The sequence below is a fragment of the Eretmochelys imbricata genome, chromosome 13 (assembly GCF_965152235.1).
Source record: "Eretmochelys imbricata isolate rEreImb1 chromosome 13, rEreImb1.hap1, whole genome shotgun sequence".
Taxonomy (NCBI): domain Eukaryota; kingdom Metazoa; phylum Chordata; order Testudines; family Cheloniidae; genus Eretmochelys; species Eretmochelys imbricata.
Window position 1 is genome coordinate 3,547,247 of NC_135584.1, and position 23,333 is coordinate 3,570,579.

A 23,333-nucleotide genomic window follows, 5' to 3' on the forward strand; every position below is an offset into this window, starting at 1 on the left:
GCTGCATCAGGGCTGTAGCTCTGTACCTGGAGACGAGCCCTCAGGCTTTGAACGCTGCATTCAAGGGCGCTTTCCCCCCATTACATGAGCAACTGTTTTATCCAAGTTTCAGAGCAGCAGCCCTGTTCGTCTGTATTCGCAAAAAGAACAGGAGGACTTGTGGCACCTTAGAGACTAACCCATTTATTTGAGCAAAAGCTTTCGTGAGCTACAGCTCACTTCATCGGAAGTATTTTCCACTGAATGCATCCAATGAAGTGAGCTGTAGCTCACGAAAGCTCATGCTCAAATAAAGTTGTTAGTCTCTAAGGTGCCACAAGTCCTCCTTTGCTTTTTGTTTTATCCAAAAATCTCTTCGACACCCAGGAGTGGCTTTGCATTGGTGGCTTTGGATTATTTCTATTTAGAAGTCTTATTTCCTCATCTGAAGCGGAGGAATTTGACTTTTGCAAAGTGAGCAGGGATGCTTCATGGACAGGGAAGAGCATTCAAAAAGCAAACGCTGTCAGCAGGTGGCATTAAAATGCAAGACAAGTGGAGATGCATGGCATAATTGATAAGAGGCTGGGACACACGATTTTAATTGCACTTCATTGCTCAAATCTTTTAGAAAAAAAAGATATTCAAACTCCAGCATTCCTGGTTTGCTTTGCTCTTAACTGTAGAAATATTTCATTTCAATTCACACACACCCATTCTATTATTTGCCAGACTGATGTCTCCCCTACTTCCACCAGACTAGTGCCAGCAGAGGGAAGGTGGTAAGCCCAAATCCAAGATGGAACTAGGAAGGAGCGCTCGCATCTCACTGCTGATTATTATCTCTGTCTAAGGGGACAGCAGCGATCTGCTCTGGAAGTCTGTAGTATTCACCTTCCCCACATTGGTAAATGGGAGTGAGGATGCAGGAAGGGAAGACACAGCTCTGTTTATTTATAAGTATTTTCATGACACTCATCACTCAGATATATGAGCACCTTGCACACTTTAGTCATTTTAACTGCCCAGCTTCCCTATAAGGTAGGAAGTGTTACCATCTTTGTTGTCAGATGGTGAAACCATGCCACAGAGAGATCACATAAATAACCTGCAGAATAGCGATGGTCCAGATCTCCTGCTGTTTAATCACAGGAGGATCCTTTCTCCCTCGTGGAGCTGTAGTGGTGCTAACTCTCACAAACCCTTTAGACAGCAATTAAAAATTTACATATATTTTGCCCAGTCAGTTGCCCCTCTCAATGTAGCCCTAAGCCCCCAAGGTAGAAATGATCTATTACACAAGAAGTGATCACTAGTAGTAGGCGAGATTATATCTCATGTAATAGCATCATCAGTAGTGTGTTAATAAGTTCCCTGGTGAAGACTGGTGCCACCAATGTACCACAGAAATATTATCCTTAGAAAAGTAAAATGGCATATGCTCACACCCAGTTTCCACCACAGTGTACTGGCAGAAGTGAAGCTGAAAGCTTATCAATAACTCCAGCCAGTGATTACCCCATGCTGCTTCAGGCGCCTCTTGGAGCTCTCAGCACCACTCTGGCTTCACAGCAGACTGCTCAGTCACTTTTCTCAGGAGCTCTCCATGTCCCATCTACCCTGCTGGGACATAGCAAAGGTGTTTAGTGGCTCCTAGAAGTATCAGAACTGGCTTCTTCCAGTTCAAACAGTGAGCCCCAGGAAAATGGCTTTGCCCAGTTAACCTTCCCCATATACAGTCGAAGCTCTAACAAAGGGCCTCCTGTATTTTCTTGGATCCAGCTGCTCTTCTGGCCAAACACTTTGTCAGCATGTCTGCTGTGCTCTCCAGAGGAACATCTTACCCCTAACTAAAGCTCCTTCCAGCTGAGAGACAAGTCTCTTTATAGCTGTAGCCATTTTCAAGTATGCCCAGTCACCCTCCAGCCCTGCCTTAATCCCTTCCCTGTCAGACTGCATGTGAAGGCGTGTACATTCCACCACAAAGCTATGTTAGAAAATACTGGTTCAAGCTATAAAGCTCAGAAGGAAAATAAAGAGCCAAATTAGGTTCATTGTTCCCCGTTAACTGTTGTGGAAGGCATGGTGGGTTAGTTGGTCACCTCTGATGACCCAGATTCAGATCCCCCTTGAGCTTGGTGTTCTCATCTTACTCCTTACTGAACAGTGGACTGTACACCTGCAATGCCCACAGGATTACCAGGATCTTTTTAACGTAACTTTCTTAACGGGGAAGGGGGCATAGCAAGGGCAGCTTGAGACTGAGAGATGAGCTGGAAGATCTCAGTGGTCAGCCTTGGTGACACCACGGTGCAGTCTGCACTCACCAGGAAACAGAATGAGGTATCAGCTTCTATATCTCAGTTCATGGTGAAACTTTACAACCTGCGAAACAAGCTGATTCTCCTTGAGTGATTCCCCACCGTGCCCCACCACGCTGGCTGATCCGTAGGGAGAGCTGTGAACCAAGGCCTTCTCCTGCTTGCAAAGCAAGAAACGCCAAGGGGAGAAAACATTAATGTTTGCACTGATTTAATACTTTTAAAAATCTGCCTTTGAGTTTATAATTAAAAAAACAGTTGAAAAATACTGACATCAGAAAACACAAATTTACAAATACAAATCCACCTGGAAGGTTGGTGCAGCACACTACACATCCTTCCCAGCCCGGATGGTGTGATATAGCAATTGCAAATGCATCTTAACACAGTTCTTGCCAACCATATGACTTGTAGCTTGAGAACGAATCATGTTTCATTTCTTGGCACACAAAGGCCATCAAAATACATAGACAACAATGTTGAATGGGAAGCAACGGCCCATAGCCCACTAGGTTCAAAACACCCAGACCAGGCCTTCCTGAGTTACATTTCTGGCCCTCCTGACAAAGTAAATGTGATCTGTGTGTAACTGATATAATGTTGCTTTCCTGCCAGGCTATCTGCAGACATCCTGTTATAGCTCTGAGGTGGGATCTTCCCTATTCATCGGAAAGTGTGGTTAACTCTTAAGCCTCATGATGCCACTTTAAGGACCAGATTTTCAAATGAAGTAGGTGCAAAACTGGGGGCTAATTTGCACAAAAACTGCCATTATGTATGCAGATTGGGTAGCTGCAAGCTCAAATGTTTAAAGCAGTGGTTCTTAACCTATTCACCATTGGGGGCCTCATATGCAGCTCTCTGTGTGTTATGGGGCTGCATCCACACACACTATATATATATATAAAAATACTACCTGTATGGCCCTGAGGATGTCACATGGGCCGCAGCTGTGTGCTGATTGGGCCGCCTGTGGGTTGAGAGCCACTGGTTTAAAGAAAAGGCAGAAATAGCACTGGCCTGAAAAATAACAAGCTAATGCGTGGTGCCAAATGCAATTAAATTTTACTTACTGAAAGTTTAGTCACGACAGAAGGGCCAGACCCAAACCTTGATCTTTGTGCAGTGGGAGATCTGTGGTGTGCTGAAGGTTGTACAAGATGCTGAGTTTAGAACTGTTCTAGAAACTATCATTAAAAGTGCAATTCAGCCCTTTCCATTGAGTGAATTTGACACTCCTGTGGATGGCAGGCACAGGGCAGACCTTGTAATAAACCGCTAAGAAAGCAAGATCGCAGGTAGCTTAGTCTATTCCTGCGATCCCTTTCATCTGATTGCTAACTAGCTGAACTGCCTGCTAATGAACCCAAGGCAGGGAACCATGGTTGTTTTTTTAAATAGTGATACTAGAGGTTGTGTGGCGTGCATACTTCTCCTTTTGGGCATGTGCTTCTCTTTTAAATTTCTACACTTGAACTTTGGCATCTTTCCATAGAATAATAGATCCTGTCTTTAAAAATACAGGGGACCAGCCCTCTGGGAAACAAGGTGAACTAGGATCATCCTACTGGCCACTCTCCAGGAACAGCATCATGCCAGCAGGTGATCAAAATATTGTAGTAGATAATGAAGGCAGATAATGTACCATTATCTCTGTGGTAGATAATGAAGGCAGGTGTTTAGCCATTGACAACAGGCAGTGAACCACTTTTCCTTACCCCTTCCAAGCCCCACAGCCTACATCTACCATGTTCCTTCAGCCCTGTCAATAACTGGCAGTAATACTTCAGACCTGGTACCCATGAGGCACAATGCTGCTGTTACAGCGTGTCAGAGCAACTAGCTCAGTGACTCCCCAGCCCATCTCATATCACTACGCTGTATCCAACCCAGAGTTCCAAGTGGCTGAATTCAGCAGTTCTCTTTGGCTTGGCATTCTGGTTGGAGAACAGTGAGTCAGCTGCTCTGCATGGGGGAGGTTGTAATCCCAGGCCTGCTGGGCTACAAGGTAACCACCATCCCTACACTGTCTCCTGGGCCACTCTCTGTGACCTACAACCTGCAGAGGAAATTCCACCTCAGATGACCTAACTGACAGTGGTCTAGCGATCCCTGATTGATTCCAGAGTAGCAGCCGTGTTAGTCTGTATTCGCAAAAAGAAAAGGAGTACTTGTGGCACCTTAGGGACTAACAAATTTATTTGAGCATAAGCTTTATGCTCAAATAAATGTTAGTCTCTAAGGTGCCACAAGTACTCCTTTTCTTTTTGCGATCCCTGGTTGGCTCTTTGACCATAGAGATGCCCATGGGGTATACCAGGAAGTGTCCAGGCAACAACGTGGATTCCTAGCTAGCTACCATACTTCTGAACTCCTGGCACTGACCTTGCTCTGACTCGGATTCTGACTCCTAATCAACCCCTGGAAACCCAACACAGACCCTTATACCTGGTATTGACCCTGGACTGATTTCTGACTCTGGCTAGACCCTCGGCTTGATTCTGGTACTGGCTCTGATCCCTGGCTTCAGTTCTGGGATTCCAAGCTCTTGCCACTAGTCCTGCCTTCTTTTACCTAGGAACCTGACAGAAGTAAATCTTCGAGTTGCAAGGCAGGAACTGATCACCACATGGGGTCAAAAGGACCAATCCTCCCCCATCTCCTCACAGGTACAGTATTACTCAGTCAGGATCATTAAGAAGGTGTTTCACACCTTCCTCTGAAGCAGCCAGCATTGACCATTCCGCTATCAGAGGTAGGATCCTGGATGAGCTGGACCACCTGTCTGTTCTGGTGTGACAATTCCTTTGTTCCTAATGAGATGGGTGGGTTAGTACAGTCTAGGAGACTTCATCTTGCCAGTCTGATGACCTAGAAATATATTATGCATACAATACCCTTCCTAAAAATATTGTATTTTCCCCAAAACTTAGCTCTCAGTACTAATGATCGTGATCTTCCAAAGAGAAACTATCTCCCCCACCCTTTGGTCCTGTTTTGAGAGTCCCAGAGCAGCCAGAAAAGCAAAAGCTAAGCCATGCAGAATGCAGTGCTGTGGGTCCCATCAACTCTGCTGGCCTCCCTGCAGAAGCACTGCAGGGCTGGTCTCGCAGAGCTGTGTCCTTTGAGATGGGGAAAATCGGCAACAACAAGCAGCTGAGCCTTTAAATTACACTGATGTATCCTCATGGACATGTAGCAATACTGGATTCTTTCCAAGTGAATTTCCCGAGATTGGCGCAAGGTTTAGTTTATCCTGGGTTTTCATTCTTTACCCAATGACTGTTAAAAAGAATAGAAATTAATATGAAATCCAACTTAAAATCCACATTAAAAAGAGAGAGGGAGGATGCAATGCTTGGTCCCAGACCCAGTCCCACTGCATCAACATGGAGTGCCCTGGCTACAAATGGGGGTTTATTTCCTGGCAAATTCTCCTTTTCTCCCCAAATATCTAGGCATGGGGACAAAAGGGAGCGGGGGGACAATCACTCTGGCTCAGAGACACATTTCAGGACCCATATCTCCAATTGTTCCTGAGGTAGCACTGCCTGCTAGCAAATGGGGGGCTGTTGTTCTAGTCATCCCCATCTCAATGTACAGGGTGGAGAGAAGACATCTGATGGAGCCATCACTGCTGGCCAGCCATGTTATACCTCCTGAAGCTTCCCAATTCAGCCTTCTTCTGAAGCATTAGGAGGCCCCAAGCTGACGCCCTGCAGCAGACCCCTGGAACTGGTGGAATTGCATTGTATAAAGAACTTTAAAAACCCCAGTGTGCTGAATAAAAGTCTAAGGGCTAGTCGACACTAGAAGCACTACATCGGCACAGCTGCACCACTGTAGTTTGTCTGGTGAAGATGCTCTGTGCTGACAGGAGAGAGCTCTCCCATTGTCATAATAAATCTGCCTCCAGGTGAGGCGGTAGTTCTGTCAGTAGGAGAAGCTCTCCCACTGATATAGTCCTGTCCACACCAGCACTTAGGTCAGTGTAACTAACTGTTCGGGGGGTGGCTTATTCACACCCCATGAGCAACGTAAATTATACTGAAGTAATCGGTAGTGTCGACCTGGCCTTAATAAAGACAGTAATCCCGGCTCCAAGGCAGGAATCTCTACAGGGAGTGGAGACTATAGGGGACTTCCCAGCTCTTCCAGTCCCAGCCTCTCCTAACTAGGAAAAGGTGTAGAAGTATTTGCTGGCTGGTTGCCATTGAGTGTGGATTGAGATCTGAGTTGAATTCCACTGCAAGGTGGCTATAATATACCCATGCTGGGGAATCCCTCCAAGTCATGATGGAGACCTGTGCTAGGTGTATTAGGCAGTTCTAGTGTGGAGGCTTGAACCAAAGAAGACGTAAACGCTCCTCAGAGGGCACTGCACTTACCCAGCTGCCTCCATCTCCACCCTCATCTGTTTTCTCCTCTCCTCGTCGATGGGGTAGAAACAGAATATGGCCATGGCAATGAGCAGCAGGGTTATTGGGACAGGGGCCATGAGTATCCGCAGCGTGAGGATGACAGAGGGGTTGTGTGTGCAGTCACTGGCTCTGTAACCTGCAAAACTGAAGAGAAGCACAATGAAAAAAGCACCAGCTTTCTGCCATGGAAACACTGGCCTTTGTTTCCCCTAGAAACCGGAGCCCCTGGGCAGAGTGCTGGCAATGGAAAAGTTTGCACACACCACAGTCCCAGCAAGTCATGGCAGAGAATTGGAAAGGAGCAAACAGCGACTTCACTCACAGGTTTGCTGAGCAGGAAGTGCTGTAGGGAATGGCACAGGAGAGCTGGCCATGGGGCACTCCCAGCTAGTCTGGTTCCAGCCACCTCCAGCAGGAGGGGCTGTGGGGAATGGTATAGAACACTGACCATTGGGAGCTCCCAGCTGTTCCTGTTCCAGCCTCTCCCACAGGGTAGCCATGAACCCAGTGATAAATAGAAAGTAGAGTTTGAGGCCTACTGTAGGCTCATTGTTGATATCCCCAAGGAGAGTCCTCCTGCAAACTTGTTGAAGAAAACATAGAACGAGTAGAAAAAAGCTTCCAGGTTTAGACAGTTCGGATTCTTCAGCCTGAAATCATCCACTGCGTCCGGTAGCATGGACCTGGGGATAAACAGCCCGGTAAAGGTGCTAGTCAAACCCAACGCTACTGCCTGCCCTGGTTCTCTCCTGTTAGTCATTGCTGGACTTCTGACACTGCAGCCCTCCAGCACTGGTCAAAGCTTTGGACTGTGGTTTGGGGAAAAAACACAGTAGGACCCAGGTTTTCAAGACTGCATGTGCACTTATGTGCCTAAGCTGACCAACTGCTCCACTTGCATGTGCAAATTAGGTGTGCAAATGTATGCACATATTAGCATGAGTCTGGACATTGGGCCTTCGATGCTATTTTGCAGGGGGCAGTACAAGACAGAAGTTAAGTGTTTTGCATAATGAAAGCAGAGCCACATGCTTGCAGCTAACTCGGAGTTTACATTGTTCGCAGACTGATGCAATGCCAGTGCTGTACAATCACTCAGTGACACACAAACCTCCCTGTCTAATGCCACTCACAGTCACGACAAAGGTGCCCATCCCCCTTTGCTCTCTTATTTGGCCACACAGATGAATGCACCCACATCTAGGCCTTTATCAACCATGCTTCCCAACAAACTCTCCTTCCCCCCATTCAGTTTGTTCCTCCTAGTGACCTAGCCCTTTAACAGTCCAGGAATGAGCAGCCCCAGCCGTGGCTTGGAGAACCGCTCCACTCACCAGGGTAACAAGTAGAGGACAGCCAGGCTGCATCCCGCTAATACCACCATGAAGACGAAGACCAGGAAGTTGTGGCTCACTAGGGTGATAACGATGAGGGCAGGGATAATTAACTACAGCAGAGAGAGAGAGAGGGGCTTATGCTCCTTTTCTTCTGCATGCGTGTGGCCCTCACTCCCCAGGACCCCAAGACCATGCTCCCCGCTCTCTCCGCGCAAACCCCTCCTCTGCTCACAAATACCTACCATGGACTAAACCTCACTTCTCCCATCAGAGCTGCCTGCATCATAGAGACATGCAAGTTCAGTAGCAACTCTGCATCATTGCTTGGACATTAGACTATTTCTGATATTTCAGTGCCCCCTCTATGGTCTTAATTCTCAGTGGAAGCTCCTTGAGGCAGAGACTGCATCTCTCCTTCCTGTGTTCTGTGCAGCCCTGAGAGCATGGACGGAGCTCGACAGATGATAACATAATGCTGCATTAATGACTAGAAAACCTGAGTGCCATAGGAACCCCCACAGGAGCAGAACTCAAATACGATTCCAGTGTAGAAAGGAGTGTGGTGCAGTGGTTGAACTGGGAGTCTGGATTCCTGGGTTCTAGCTCTGCCATTCTTACTATGTGACCTTGGGTGAGTCACCTAGATCCAGATTTACAAAAGGATTTAGGTGCCTAAAGATGAAGATAGGCACCCCAGTGGAATTTTACAAAAGCACCTAAGCAGGTTGGCGCCTGACTCCCATGGCTGTCAGTGGGAGTTAGGCACCTGACAGCCATGACTGTCAATGGGAGTTAGGCACATAACCTGCCTAGGTGCTTTTATAAAATCTCATTAGGTGCCTATCTGCATCTTCAGGTACCTGAATCCCTTTGTAAACGTGGCCCCTAGTGGTGAGCACCCACAACGGGAGCCAGGTTTTGAGCAGGGCTCAGCACAGTGGATACAGCCCTAAGGGACTGTCCATGGTGCTGAGCACCCCAGCTCCCACTGACGCTGACCGCAGGTGTGAACACAGACCCTTGGGATGTCATCAGTAAACCCTGACATCACTGCAAAAACTCCCTGGACAGCCCCGCATCCATTCCTTAACCTCCCTGTGCCTTATCTGTCCCCATTGCATGGGCTATCAGGAGGCCAAGTTAATTAACCTGAGGGGTGGAAGGCTCTAGGGCAGTGGTGGGCAACCAGCGGCCAGTGGGCTGCACGTGGCCCAAGGGGGTAATCCGCTGGCGGGCTATGAGACAGTTTGTTTACACTGAACGCCTGCAAGCATGGCCGCCCGCAGCTCCCTGTGGCCGCGGTTCACCATTCCCGGCCTATGGGAGCTGTGGGCGGCCGTACCTGCAGATGGTCGGTGTAAACAAACTGTCTCGCGGCCCACCAGCAGATTGGCCCGCAGGCCGCAGGTTGCCCACCACTGCTCTAGGGGCATGCAAAGCATTAATCAACACTTCTTATTCTCCCTGGGTATTAAGGACACCCAACAAACAGTCATGTGAGACTCCAGGGCAGTATGGGAGAGGGGAAGGGAATTGGCTGCAGATGCTGCAGTCTCTATCCTGGTCACTGCCCAGGCCGTGGCTGATCGGTGTGACACAAAGCAGCCAGGTGGCACTGAGCAGTTGGCACTGCTGAGCGTGCGTGGCAGAGATCGCAGCAGAGCACGCTGCGCATCTACCTCCTGCACGTTCTCTGCCCTCCCTGCGCCTGTCTGATTAGCACAGGGGGCGTTTCAGCCCAGTGACACATCTTCAGCCAGCCCTTGGGGGCGGTGGTGATGCCAGCTGTTAGGGTATAGATATTCAGGCCTGTCGGTAAAGGCCTGTACTCTAAGAATGTAGGTGTATTCTTATCACTTGGCTAGTTCTAGTGCTATAAAAAAAAGAATCAAAATGACTGTCTGCCGGTGTAAGGCCCTTCTCTCACTGCAACCGTCTGAGGCCCTGTGCTTAGGCTAAGACCTTTGGCTAAGCAGCAGAGGCAGCCATCAGCTGGGAAGCGACCGGTCACCTCCTCACATCCCAAACTAGTCACACTGAATGAAGGTGCTATTGGGCTGTTAGGAATACAATCCTGTCCTGATGATGCCTATCGCCTCCACAGAAAGGGAATGTGCCTAGAAGATGTAAAAGGAAACTTAGTCTGATAGCATCCTGTCTGGCAAACACTCACTTATCAATAGCTGGGATGTGAAATCCTCATTTCTGTGTTGTTCTATCACTGTAGTCCCCATTTCCCCACTGTTTGTCTGTATAATCTCTGTCTGGTTCTGTGATTGTTTCTGTCTGCTGTATAATTAACTGCTGGGTGTAAACTAATTAAGATGGTGAGATATAATTGGTTAAATAATCATGTTACAATATGTTAGGATTGGTTAGTTAAATTTCAGTAAAATGATTGGTTACGGTATAGCTAAGCAGAACTCAAGTTTTATTATAGTCTGTAGTCAATCAGGAAGTGAGTGGGTAAGGGAGGAAATGGGAACAGAGAATGGAGGTGGGGAAATTGGAATCATGTTTTGCTAAGGGCAGGAATGGGAAAAGGGCCACAGGTAAGGCTCTGTGGTATGAGAGGTGGGAAGGGGGACACTAAGGAAGGAAACGGGAATCATGCTTGCTGGAAGTTCACCCCAATAAACACTGAATTGTTTGCACCTTTGGACTTCGGGTATTGTTGCTCTCTGTTCATGTGAGGAGGACCAGGGAAGTAAGTGGCTGAAGGAATAAGCCCCCTAACACCAGATGTCAGCGAGCCCTCTGTGGTCTGGAGGTGGCTGCACCGGTGTGTTTGCTGGGAAGTGTCATGTAAGGGTGCTGGGTCAGTTTCCGTTCGTGTCTGCACCGCCTTCCCCACGGGCACGTGTTCCACAGCGGGGGGGAGGGGGGGGCTGCTAAAGAGGAGGGGCTCACAGAGGCGCCAATGCCAGCTCTGTTCAGGGACACTCTCTAGGGAATGGGGCAGGAAACTGCCTATGGATGTGCTCGTCACTACTCCGGTGGGGGCCACCAGCCGCAGGAGTCACCGCAAGGACTGGTGCAGGTATAGCACAGGTGGGGCGGGGCTTTCGGTTACTCGAGTCCCAGCCTCTCCCAGCAGCAGGAGTTGTAGGGAGCAGGGTAGGAGGGCTGACCGGGGGCGGGGGTTCCCAGTCCCAGCCTCTTCCAGAAGGAGGCGGTGCAGGGTGCAGGGCAGAAGTGCTGTAGGAATTTCAGTTTAAATATCTATTTAAAGCCAGAGGAGAACGGAAACTCACTGGTAGGCCCACGAACACAGCTGGTTTTTTCCCAAAATGCACCAGAAACCACTGCCAGAAGGGAATGGAGAGGGAAGCCACGACCTGGGGGAGACAGAGCCACAGGGAGAGACTCAGCAAGGCCTTCCAGGACCCTCGGAGCATTCCCCCGGAGACATCCATGTTATGGCATGGGGGACACGGGCAGCAAAGATACTGAAATCCATCAGACCAGCCTTGGGCACCATTATCCCCTCTCCCTGCGCTGCCCACACTGTGTCAACCTCTGTCATGCTAGGTGAAAGAGCAGGGAGGGGCCCTGGATAGGTGGGGGGGTTGACCCCTCCTGTGAGTACACTCTGGGGGCACCACTGGCCTTGGAGAGGGGGGCTGTGAGGGGAGACCGGTTCCACTGTGTAGACGTACCAGCATGATGAGCACCAAGTGCTGGAACCTCCCAGCCAGCCCAGCAGCGTGTGTGCAGAAAAAGGCAAAGATCCCCTGAGCGATCTGGGAAGGGAACATACAGACGCTCAGCGCTTAGCTCCTGGGCCCGCTGTCCAGCCCCGAAGGAGCCTGCAGTGCAGCAAGCTGGGAGGTCAGATGGGTCTTTGCTGCTCCTCACCATCTGGCTGGAGATGCCTATTCCATCCGCCCCCCAATCTCTCACACACACGCTTCTGACTCCCCATCCATTTTTCCAGGGACCACTGAACCCACCTGTCTAATGCGGCACTCAGCCAGTGAGTCACTAGCTGGCTTCCCATGCCTGCACTTTGTCTCACCGGGCCTCCATCTCCCACCTGCCTCTCGGGGGCTGTTTCATTTTATTTCAATTTTAAAGCCATAAAAGCGCCTGTGAGTTCAGTGCTGGTGAAAAGAGTCTGATCAGCCGCCCTGGAAACACAAATTCTCTCTTTGCTCATGGAGCAGGTACATCATGGGCATCAATGGGGCAAACGCCCCCATACCGCCTGCCAATGTGCCCTGGGTAGACCCCCCCTCACAATAAGGGGGCATTCATTCTCTTTGCCCATTCACTCCTTGGTCTCTCTGCCGAGGCTGCCGGTTAGAGGTAGGTGAGGTGGTTTCTGGGAAACCGACACTCATCCCTGGGGAATCTGACTGAGAACACGGGACTCATGATGATCAAGAGGCCACCTAACACTGTATAGCAGGAACAACTTCCAATCACTGCAGACCTGAGATGGATTTGAACCTGCACCCTAGAGTTAAAGGCTCTGCACAGGATCTCTCCTGGCCTACTCACCCCCTCGGTGGTCTTATCACAACAGTCCCACAGCAGGGGCTGCTGCACCCAGCTGCCACAATCTCACTTTTATTAGCATGGCATGAAGGGGGATTGTATTGGTGGGTACGGATGGGAAAGGTAGAGCCAGGGGCTCGGTCTGGTGGGCTCCTAAACATGGGCTGGGCACAGCCTGGTGGAGAAAGCCCCTGGAGTCTGTGCAGGTCCCTCCTTGCCTCTTCTCCCACCCAGCTTGTGTGTTTCAAGCCGCCGCTCCCCACCATCCCGCTACACCTCGGGGACCTGCTTCTCCTCATTGTTCAGATACTTTTGCCCCAGGACTTTCTGAAAGCCCAGCCACTGCCCACACTGCAGTCACCCCTCTCTCCATGCCAGCCGTGGGTGTGATGGTACCTGGAAGGCCAGGGACATGAAGAGGAAGCCACAGAGCAGTTGGACATAGGGCTGGTGTCCCAGGATTATTCGCAGGCTGTGAAAGAAGGGCAGCTGGGTCTTTCCCAAGGGACTGAGGGGCCCTGCAGGGATGAGAAGGGAAGTGCAGCAGAGTCACCCCCAGCCCTACCCCCCAGGGACGGTGGTGATTACTGTACGCGTTGAAGCCGAGAGCCGCGAACACTATCCCAGGCCGCCTCACGCCTAGCGACTGATGAGGCCTTCGCCATGCTTGGCCCGGCCTCCCAGCCTGACCAGGACTCTGACCGGCCTTGCCCTACCGAGGCCCCATTTTTCCTTCTGCCCTCCCAGCCGAGGGGAGTGGCCTCCTCAGAGCTGACGTGAACTGGATGGTGCAGGAGGCTGGAAAGCAACAGGCCACCAACTCCCACGTCACAGGCTGGCGAAAGTCTTGAGACTGAAGCATGCACCATGTCCCCTGACAGCCCGCCCAGCCAGCAGATTCCCAGCTCCCTCCCCCGCAGGACTTGCACCCATCCCCCAGAGCCACGGCCACAGGGCACCCTCCAAACCATCGCAAGAGGAGCCAGAGAAGTGACCTAACCGGGCTGCTCCTTCACTCCAAGGAAGAGAATCAGGCAGGCCATGCAGTAGAGCGAGCCCAGGACCACGGAGGCGATCACGTACGCCCTGCGCTGGAAGACAAGAGCCGATGCAGCTGTCACAACCTAGGCACTAGTTGCAGGGAGCGCAGATAGTGCTCTCCCACCCAGAGCTCTGCAGAGGGGCAGGGAGCAGACCGCCAGGTGCTTACCGTGTTCTCCAAGGTGTCAGTGAGCCCCGGGGAGGTGCTGTTGTACAGAGTCCCATTGGGCATGCTGCAGCTTTTCATCATGCTGGCGTGGTACCCGCCGACTATCTGCCCCTGGATACCAGAGCCGACCAGCGTGCTGAACACCTCCACCCCCATTCCTGCCAAGAGCCAGGACAAATGGGAGAGGGGTCAGACAGTCTTGTGGCCTGAGCCTCAGAGCAGATCCCCTAGGGAAAGGGAGGCCAGCATGTGCCTTGCAAAGTAATGTATTGGCTTTGTGTGCCTGAAAGGGTGAGACTCCCCTCTGGTGGCTGCTCACAAAGCGGATAAGAGATCTACTATTTCTGCCTGCTCTAAAATTCCCCCCCTTCACTCCAGTGGTAGAGGCCTAAATTTTTGGAACTGAGGGGCCAGAGTCTAGTCCTGGTTCCCCATGGGAGTTGTTTGTCTAATAAATGCTTCTACACAGAGAGTTTTTACAGCAACCAGCCCAAGGCCTGTGTGAGTTCAGTATAACCATACCCCGTGCCGTGTGATATTGCCTGCACTGTGGATGGGCTGATTTAACAAAAGAAGAATTTCTAGGGATGCCACGTGCCCTGAGATTGAGATCCAAGCCGTTAGAGTGTCCCTGGTTAACGCTGCAGCCCAGTTATTGTTTAGCTGCAATAATATGTAGATCCCAAGTATGGGAGTTTTTTTGATATTTTATAATGTATCAGGTCAAATTCACGTCCGGTGTGACCCTATTACAAACCCAGATTCAGAGACAACACCCCCGCTGGCATGGAGTGAGGCACTGGAGAGAACTCACACAGGCCTGGGACTGTGAAGGAAACCCTGCATCCGGGCAGAGACACTTACTGTAGGCGGTGGCCGAGTCCCGGTCTCGCGGATTCCCTCCCAGGAACATGGTCAGGGAGGAATACGGCACATGATAGCACTGGGGAGAAAAACAGCTCAGATACCAAACAACTCAGCCGCTTCTCCTCTGATACTGGGATCCCCTGTCTCTCACCTCCCACCCTCTGGGGGCAGACACCGCCCTCCCCTCCCGGGAACACCTCTGGTGAGGTGAGCCCCTTGGAGGAGCTGCCACTACAGACAGCAGCCGTGAAAACGAAAACTACTGCCCTGTTTCACCACGTCACTATATAACCAACCAGATACCGTGCCCTACAGCGCCCCCTGCTGGGAAAGTCTGGAGCCAGAGCAGCTTCGAGCTCCCCTACAGGTTGCGTTCCTCTTCTAGAGGGGCCACTCCGGCACCCCCAGCATACCAGAGATTCTGGTGCTTGCAGGCAGCGGCAGGCCCCTGGCGTTCCTGGGTGACCCAGCCCCTGCTCGTGTGACCTGGCATGCATGGTGCGTGCGAGGTCACGCCCCACAGAACGTGAACGTGTCACCCCACCCCCGCTGGAATGACCTCGCGCACACACGGCGAGCTTCAGAATGGCATCCCTCATCCGTGACATGGCAAACAAACACACCCGGCCTTGTTTCAGTTCCAGGTAGGGGACGTTTGCATTTAGAAGCAGGAAGGTCCAGCTTAGAATGGGACCCACAGCCTGCCTAGCCTGTTCTCGGCAGCAAGGTGAAGACAGCTCCTAAAACACTTAGCCACAGATGTTGCAGTCCTTACACTCATGCTCGTCTGGAAGAAGCAGTACATGGCCAGGTACCAAAGGAACTTGAGGGAGACCGGCATGGCGTCGGAGGGGGTGGACCAGACCATGCAGTAGAAGACCACCCCGAACGGCGTGGAGCAGACAATCCTGCAGGGGCAAGCGGAGATGATTCGACACAAGCACCGAAGCAAAGTGAGAGTCAGGTTTATTACTGCCTCATGCACTGGCCTCCTTTCCTGCTCGCCATGCCACAGCTCATCCCCTGCAGGATTAGGGTCGCCAGGCGTCTGCTTTTCAACCAGAACGCCCAGTAGAAAAGGGACCCTGGCTGCTCTGGTTGGCACCACCGACCGGGCTGTTAAAAGTCCAGTTGGTGGTGCAGCGGGGCTAAGGCAGGCTCCCTGCCTGCCCTGGCTCTGCAAGGCTCCCAGAAGCAGCCACCTTGTGGCCCCATGGCGCATGGGTGGCCAGGGAGGCTCCGCACACTGCCCCTGCCCCTAGTGCCAGCTCCGCAGTTCCTATTGGTCGCGGTTCTCAGCCAATGGGAGTTGCAGGGGTGGCACCTCCAGACACTAGGGCAGTGCATCAAGCCTCCCTGGCTGCCCATGCACCTAGGGGCCATCTGGGGTCCTCACCCCAACACCCTGCCCCAGCCCGGAGCCTGCACCCCCAGCTGGAGCCCTCCCCGCACCACAACCCCCTGTCCCAGCCCGGTGAAAGTGAGTGAGGGTGGGGGAGAGCAAGCAAGAGATGAAGAGGGGATGGAGCGAGTGGGGACAGGACAGGGGTGTTCGGTTTTGTGCAATTAGAAAGTTGGCACCCCTCTCCAGGATCAGGGTGAGCAGGGGAGGGTAGTTTTGCTCAACGCAAGGAAAAAAACAGATGGGCAGCAGCAGAACTGTGCTGGCCCCAGATCCACTTATCTCAGCCCCTGCTCGAATATTCAAGGCCCTGATCCAGCAGTGGGATCCATGGGGACAGGGTCCAGGGTCTAAATATTAGAGCAGCGATCCGCTACATGTGTATTGTGCTGCTCACTTCATGGGAGAGCTTCTCCCCTGCCCACAGCTTAGCGGATTGTCTGGAGGGCTCCATGTAACACAGGTGAGAGCCACTGGGTATCAACCCTCCAGTCACTTTGAATATTTAGTGAATCTTGCAGGAACTGCAATTGTTACAAGGTGACTGAAAAGGGGGAGAACTAACAAGAATCAAACTGCCCATTGTAAGCGCACAGCCAGAGGCTTTTGGTCCCAGTCCCCAAAGAGGCTGCGCCTGACCTCCAAAGCCAAATCAACGCCCGCTCAGCCTCAGCCCCCAATGCTCACCAGGGGATCAGCTTGCCAAGCTTCCTTCTGGGGCTCTTGCTGACCAGGAAGCCGACAGCGGGGTCTGTAACTGCATCCCAGGCTCGCCCAAGGAAAAGGATCAGAGAGGAATGGAACGGTTCCAACTGGGAGAGACAAACAGTTGGATCAGGCCACAGCATGAAAGTGAACAAAGATCCCAGCCAAAGGCGGAAAGAGTCAGAATGACTCGGCCCTGGAGCAGCCAGCTCTGGGCAGAATTCCAGGCTATCATTCTGGGAACTGGAATGACATGGAAACCTCCCCCCACACACACACCTCCTCCTCCTGCAGCTCTTTGGATCTAAGGCTCCTGATGAAATTGTAGCACTTGACACTGTGGGGCACCATCAAGGTCTTTCCAAGAACACCATCCGGCACTATCAAGGTCTTCTCAAGAATAAGCTGCAAGACCCACTTTCACCTAGACTGCCCCCCACATCCACACTCCTGTACAGAGCCTCTCTGCTTCCGAGCCCCACCATCCAGCGAGAAAGCGGCTGCTCACTTGCACAACGTCCAGTAGGAAGATCTGGAGGAAGAACCCGAGGGCATTTCCTGTCAGCTGGTATGGAGCACCCCCTATGGCGTAACAGAGCTTCCTGCAGAACAACAGTGGTGCCGGCTGCGTCTGGAACCAAGACACAAATGAGCCCCGCTCACTGCAAACTGACACATGCGCCCAAGATGTTAGCGACCCTGCTCTCTGCCTTTGCTCTTCCCATCCCTGGATATCCTCCTAACCCCGCCCAGAGCCGGCCCACAACATTTTGACACCTGAGATGAGGAGCTCAAATGATGCCCCCTCGCTTGGGCCAAAACTTTGAAAGGTCTCATTTCTGCCTTCCTCCTGTTCTACTCCTCTCATGGTCCTGCTCTGCTGCCTACCCCAATAAAGGAGAACTAACCACTTCAAATGCCTTGTTCAAAAATTTTAAGGAACACTTCACTTTCAAACGCCTGAACAGCAAATGTAACATTTCTTGTCTGCATAGTAAACACTGGCATTTGTATCTGTTTGAATAATCAAAGTGGTGCTTTCCGTGGCTTCTTGCTTGCAAAGATTTGAACTGCTTCCTGAAGGTCCACAGTCTGGGCTAGCTCATGCTCTGTTGAGATGGTTGCAAGGCCGCCCAGCCTCTCCTGGGTCATTGTGGAGTGTAGATGTGTTTTTATTAACTTCAGCTTGGAGAAGCTGCGTTCTCCACTGGCAACTGTTACAGGAAGTGTTAGAAGTATGCACAGAGCAACAAAAGCATTTGGAAAGAGGGTGGCCATCTTATTTGTGCACATATATTCCAGAACAGCTTTTGGAATTGATCCTGCTGAAATTTAACTTGAAAGGGCTTTCAGTTCATCACCTAAATCAATCGCATCAATATCGCGCATGTCATCATGTGTCAACACTGTCTCTAGTGCCCTGCATTGCTGGTGTAGGTCTTCTTCAGGTATCGTGAGGAGTTTTGGAATATCCTACAACAACCCAAATATACTGCTGTGTTCCTTGAGCTGCATGAAATGTTCTTCAACTGACTGTATTGCACAATCTAGCACCTGGTTAAAGAATTCAACTTTGAATTGTTGTTTAGGGTCTCTTATGGGATTATCCCGTGCCTCGTAATCAAAATTTCTCCTTCGGTGACTCTTGTGTTCTTGAATGGGTGGGAAAATAGCTTCAGTGTGAAGTTCCTCTGCCAACTTCTGTGCACGCTTCAGAATGTTTTGAAATCCCTCATCTGACCGGTAAGACTGTAGGTATGACTTTGCTTTGTCCAGTTGTTCCATTGCTCCAGATATATCAAGGTCAACACCTTGGAGTCTCTTGCTTACAACATTTATTTCAACAGTATGTCAGGCCACAACACTAAGCCACACAGAAATTTGAAGTTATGTATGTTTCTGGTGATTCCATTTCCCTCTGCCACTGTTCTCCCATGAACAGTTCCTGTCATAGCCCTGTCCTCCATAATGGCAACTATGGCATCATCTATCTTCCCAATTTGGTGTTTGGTAGGCTTTATCGCCTCCACTTGACTTTCCCATCATGTGGCACTCAGTGGTTTCAGTGTCAGAGAGGATGTTCCCAGATGTTGCTTCAAAATTTGCCATCGATGAGTTGATGCAGAGAAAAATCCAGAGATGCTTTGAATTAGATTAAAAAATTCAGCAGCTTCACTGGAAGCTGATGCTGCATCACTGACCACCAAGTTCAATGAATAAGAACTGGATGGGACAAAAAAAACTCGAGATTTTAACTCTCGGATCTGTGTCTGCACTCCTCTGTTCTGTCCTCTCATGTTGGCACCATTATCGTAGCCCTGACCTCTCATGTCAGCTATCACAATTCCCATCTCTTCCAGCTTTTTAAGAAGCACATTTGTCATACCAGCTCCTGTAGTATCATCAATGTCAATAAATTCTAGAAAATGCTCTGACCGTCACCATTGCAGGGACATTTTCACTAGGTTCTGTTGTTGTTACAAAATGCACCATTAAAGTTATTTGTTCCATATGGCTGATGTCAGGCGTGCCGTCCAGAATAACAGAGTAATATCTTACTGACTTCAGATCTGCCACAATCTTCTGTTTAACTTTTATTGCCAGTAACTGTATGATCTCATTTTGAATTGTTTTTCCATGGTAGTGGTGTGTGTACATTTCTTGGGTGGTGACTCTTCTTAGATGATCCTGGAGAACAGCATCAAACTCAGCCATCAGCTCCACAATTTTAAGGAAGTTTCCATTGTTTGGCACGTACAGCTGATCTGAAGTGCCAAGCAGGGCTAAGTTTTGGGTAGCAAGCATTCTCACAATGCAGTGAGCCTTTTCAGAACATTTTGCCAGTAAACAGACGCTGATGCAATCTTCTCTTGATGCTGACCGTCTTATGGTGGCCTTTAAACCTTAGTCTCATCTCAAGCTCTTTCTACCTGTGGAATGCTCTCTGGTGACTTGCTGCCTTCTCGCCAGATTTTTCCAGTCCTTTGTTCCTGTAGAACCCAATGTGGCTGGGACATTAGAGTGGAAGAGTTTGCAACAAAAACAGTATGCAGCATTCTGGGTTTCTGAGTACATAAGCCATGGCCTCTCCATTTTGTCACCATTGAGGATTTCACGCCAGTAATGTGTTGGATGGAAGCTTCTGTTTTCATGGTCTTTGGGGAACATGAAGTTTTTCACTTGCTGTGGCCCATGCAGTACAAGGAAGTCCCTCAGGCTACTGCTCAAGTGGGTCCACAGTCCTGGATCATCTGGACTTAAGGAACTAAACTCAGCAGCAGCTGTTTCTTGCGCCTCCACCACACTCTCCTCTGATCTACACTTTTCTTCAGGACTGTGCATGGCTACATCCATTGGAGATGGAGATACGGATGCTGCAGTAGCTGCCAGGTCACCTGCCCTCTGACTGACTGGAAGATCAGGCATCTCCGCACCACTCACGTCCTCCCTGGGGCCGGAAGGCTCACCCTGAACATTTGTGTCTATGTATCTCAGGAGAGCTCCTTCCTGCTTAGATAGAAAAGCTTCCGTTGCTTGCTTTCTTTTTCTGAGTGCTGCCCCAGACGGGCGTTTTCTTCGTTCACGCATGGCTGCTGTTCTGTGCCAGCTAGAGTGTCTCTCAACACTCAGTTGAAAGGGACAAATAAGCAGGCTGGTAGCAGGGCCTGAGCGAGGGGAGACATCAGTGTCTTAAGGGCCTAACTGGCTCCTACTACTCCAGCTGACAGCCTGTTCTCCTCAAGTGGGTTCAGCGAAGCAGCAGGAAACAGAAAGCTCCTGGAGAGGCTGGGGTTAACAGGCCAGGCTCTTGGGGGTGCTAGAGAGGTACATAAGAGGCTCCTCCTCCTCTCTCTCCCTGCAGCTCCTGCTGCTTTCTGTTATTCCCTCTCCCCTTTTCTCCTGCCTGCCTGTTCTGTCTCTTGTGCCCTCCTCCCTCCAGCCCAGCGCTCCACCCTCTCTGTGCATCTCCAGCAGAGAGAATTCAGATGCACCAGCGGCAGACACCATCTTCTACGCTCTGGGTCCTAGTGCCCCCAGCCCCCGGTCTGGAACCTGAGGCAGCGGCCTCAGTTCGCCTCATGGTAAAGCCAGCCCTGCCAGAGCCTCAGCTTTACCCCAACCATGATCCCTGCCACTGCAACTGCCACTTGGGCCGAGGACTCCACAATCTGAAGCAGGCAGAGGAATTGGTGTCTGTGACGTGAGGCTCTCCTCTTTCTTCCTTCCAGGCCTGAGTATGTGACCCCAGCCCGCCCGCCATGCTCCAGCCTAGCAGGGAGCAAAGAGCCATGTGTGCACCTTGGGCTTGAATCCGTGGCCTGTGCAGCATCTGTGCACGTTCCTGCTAGAGGGACTTTTCTGTATCAGCATTTTAGTGGGCGAGATGCCCAACTCTGCTAGGAGTCTGAGACACTAATGCAACTTCCATTCCTGCTCTTCCCAGCCAGTATATTTTCAGTCCTTGTCCCCTGTGTACCCAGGTGGGACTATTGTTAGGTGGGCTTCTGCCTTGACTGCATGCTGTTGGGATCAGCTGCTTTGGTACTTTGTGGACATGAATCTAGTTACGGACACTAATGGCTTCGTTCTCCTCTCATGTACCCTGGTGTACGTCTGCAAAAACACCAAATTTCCACTGGCTTAACCACGCTCAGAATCTAGCCTGAAAGTGCCAGTGAATCACTGATCTGTTCAGATAACACTCCGTTTTGCTCTTCTTTTTCCACTGAGACTTCACGATAATAACACATAAGTGCGAATTTCACATAGCATCACCGCTGCTGATCCAGGGACAGAATAAAGTCCAGAGTCCACTGGGTTTTATAGATCGGGGACAAGGTGCAGGGGAACATTTTAGGGGACGGGAGACAGGCAGATGAGAGAGTCCATCATTCAGCTAGGTGCAAAGAAATTTATGGATGTGTCTGGCTGGCCAATTTTCAGAGCTTGCAGCAAAGATCTAGTGAAGTGGGATTCCCTTTTGTTGACAGACAGTTTCACTTTCCGGCTACCATGGTTGGCTTGCATGCATTGCAGGGGAATGCCTAGTTGTTTAAATAACAGTTTCCATTGCAGCTCCATTTTTAAAATCCCTCCCCCTCTTTTCAGGGCCCCCAGCAGACTGCAGAGGTGTTGACAGGTCACTCTTCCTTGAGTGTTGCCTTACAACAGGTGCTAACTATTTATGCTAAACCCTCTGCTCCACCTTGCAGTTTGCTGGGAGCACCTTTCCCAGCCCTGCAGAAGGGCTGCTGGGGGCAGGTCAAAAGCGTGTCTCTCACCAACAGAAGTTGAGCCAATAAAAGATATTCACACCCCCCACCACCACCACGTCTCGGGATATCGGAAGGTCCCCACATCTCCGTGCACTCGGGTCATTTGAGTGCCATCAGCAACCGAACATAAACGCCTCCCTTAGTCATAAAAACTACTGAAGCCCTAAAAATACCCCCTGGCTGCCTGCCCCAGCTAGATTGCATCGGTCTGAGAGAGGGGCCGACCCGCAGCCCGCTGTTCTTACCTCGCTGTGTCTCGAACTCGCTCCGGGCCGGTCTCCCGCACTCCCCGGGCTCTCTGGGAGCATGTTCACAAACACGCGGCCTCCCTTCCCGGCGCAGGGAGCAAGGCTCAACCCTACTGCGAGCCGAGCTCCCAGGCGGGGGAAACCAGCCCCGAGAAGCGCACCGGCCCCCAGGGGTGTAACACGACCCAGGGGCTGAGCGGCCTCACCGCCGCGGGCAGAGCCAGATCCGTAGCTGACCAACCAAACCTCGGGGCGGAGCCTAGTGAGGCGCAGGGGGAGACACGTTTGGTTAGGTCCCGAGCTGCCCTGTGCCCGCTTCCTAGGGAGAGAAAGAGGGTTCGCACGGACCCAAGCCAGTCCTGGAGCTGCCCTGAGACGCGGGCGGCTGGGGGTGCTGGAGCTCAGCGGTTCTCAACCTCTGGGGGCTCAGGACTCATTTGTAAAGTCAGGGCCCAGTAAATAGTCTGGGGGCCCTGGGGTGGTCCTGCGCCCGGGGAGGGGGTTGGGTCCTGCCCAGCACTCACCCCACAGGGGTCGCTCCTGCGCAGCGGGGGTGGCTGGACGTGGCTCTCCAGGCCAGGTGAGGCGCTGCTCAGGTTTGCCCCCCGGCCAGACCAAAGTTGCAGGAGTGGAGTCGTGATCTGGCTCCTGGGGTTGCAGCGGCTCACATTTGGCCTGTGGCTGGGCCAATTCTGAGTGGTGCTGGGACCCCAGGGGCTTCAGCTGGAGTGAGGAGGTGAGCTCAGCCCACCCTGGGGGACAGGAAACCCCCCAAGCCCCTTTGAAGCATTCTGGCGCCGCGGGGGTTGAGGTGAGGGATGGTCAGCTGCCCTTTCCGTCTGCTCCAGCTTAGGGTCATTTACAAAATCTTGAGATCCACGAACAACAGTGCAGTGACTGACTCAGTAGTGCATCTTTTCATCACCATTTTACTCAAGTCCTGGATCACCAGCATTACTCATAGGGTACCCTGCCGAAGCAGGTACAGCCCACTCCGTCTCCCACCAGCGTACCGAAGGAAACACGGATCCTTCTACACGCAATCTGCTTTATTGTACCTAGCAGCA

At 51.2% G+C, this 23,333-nt stretch overlaps 1 protein-coding gene across 2 annotated transcripts; it reads right to left on the bottom strand.

Annotated features, from left to right (window-relative positions):
- Nucleotides 1-4,538: 4,538 nt before the first annotated feature.
- On the bottom strand, nt 4,539-22,450 carry LOC144273463 (sodium-dependent lysophosphatidylcholine symporter 1-like). Of its 2 annotated transcripts, XM_077832052.1 has the most exons (14): nt 22,264-22,450; nt 17,251-17,373; nt 16,725-16,849; nt 15,411-15,543; nt 14,633-14,711; nt 13,769-13,926; nt 13,559-13,649; nt 12,955-13,076; nt 11,718-11,801; nt 11,313-11,396; nt 8,056-8,168; nt 7,261-7,404; nt 6,689-6,865; nt 4,539-5,582 (listed from the first exon to the last, which is right to left on the bottom strand). In XM_077832052.1, exons 1-14 carry the CDS (start codon nt 22,324-22,326, stop codon nt 5,552-5,554), a joined length of 1,527 nt encoding a protein of 508 aa, XP_077688178.1. In that variant the 5' UTR covers nt 22,327-22,450; the 3' UTR covers nt 4,539-5,551. The 2 variants fall into 2 exon arrangements, with proteins under 2 accessions (XP_077688178.1, XP_077688179.1); XM_077832053.1 differs by lacking the exons at nt 17,251-17,373; nt 22,264-22,450 and adding an exon at nt 17,022-17,097.
- Nucleotides 22,451-23,333: the final 883 nt, after the last annotated feature.

Bases quoted from the DNA above. Each gene is read 5' to 3' on its own strand.
- LOC144273463 (XM_077832052.1), bottom strand. From the start codon at position 22,326: ATGCTCCCAGAGAGCCCGGGGAGTGCGGGAGACCGGCCCGGAGCGAGT. The intron at 13,077-13,558 runs GTTAGGTCACTT...TCATCCCTGCAG, and splicing joins TGGAGTGAAGGAGCAGCCCG to GGCCCCTCAGTCCCTTGGGA. The intron at 11,802-12,954 runs GTACCATCACAC...TTCCCTTCCCAG, and splicing joins TCATGTCCCTGGCCTTCCAG to ATCGCTCAGGGGATCTTTGC.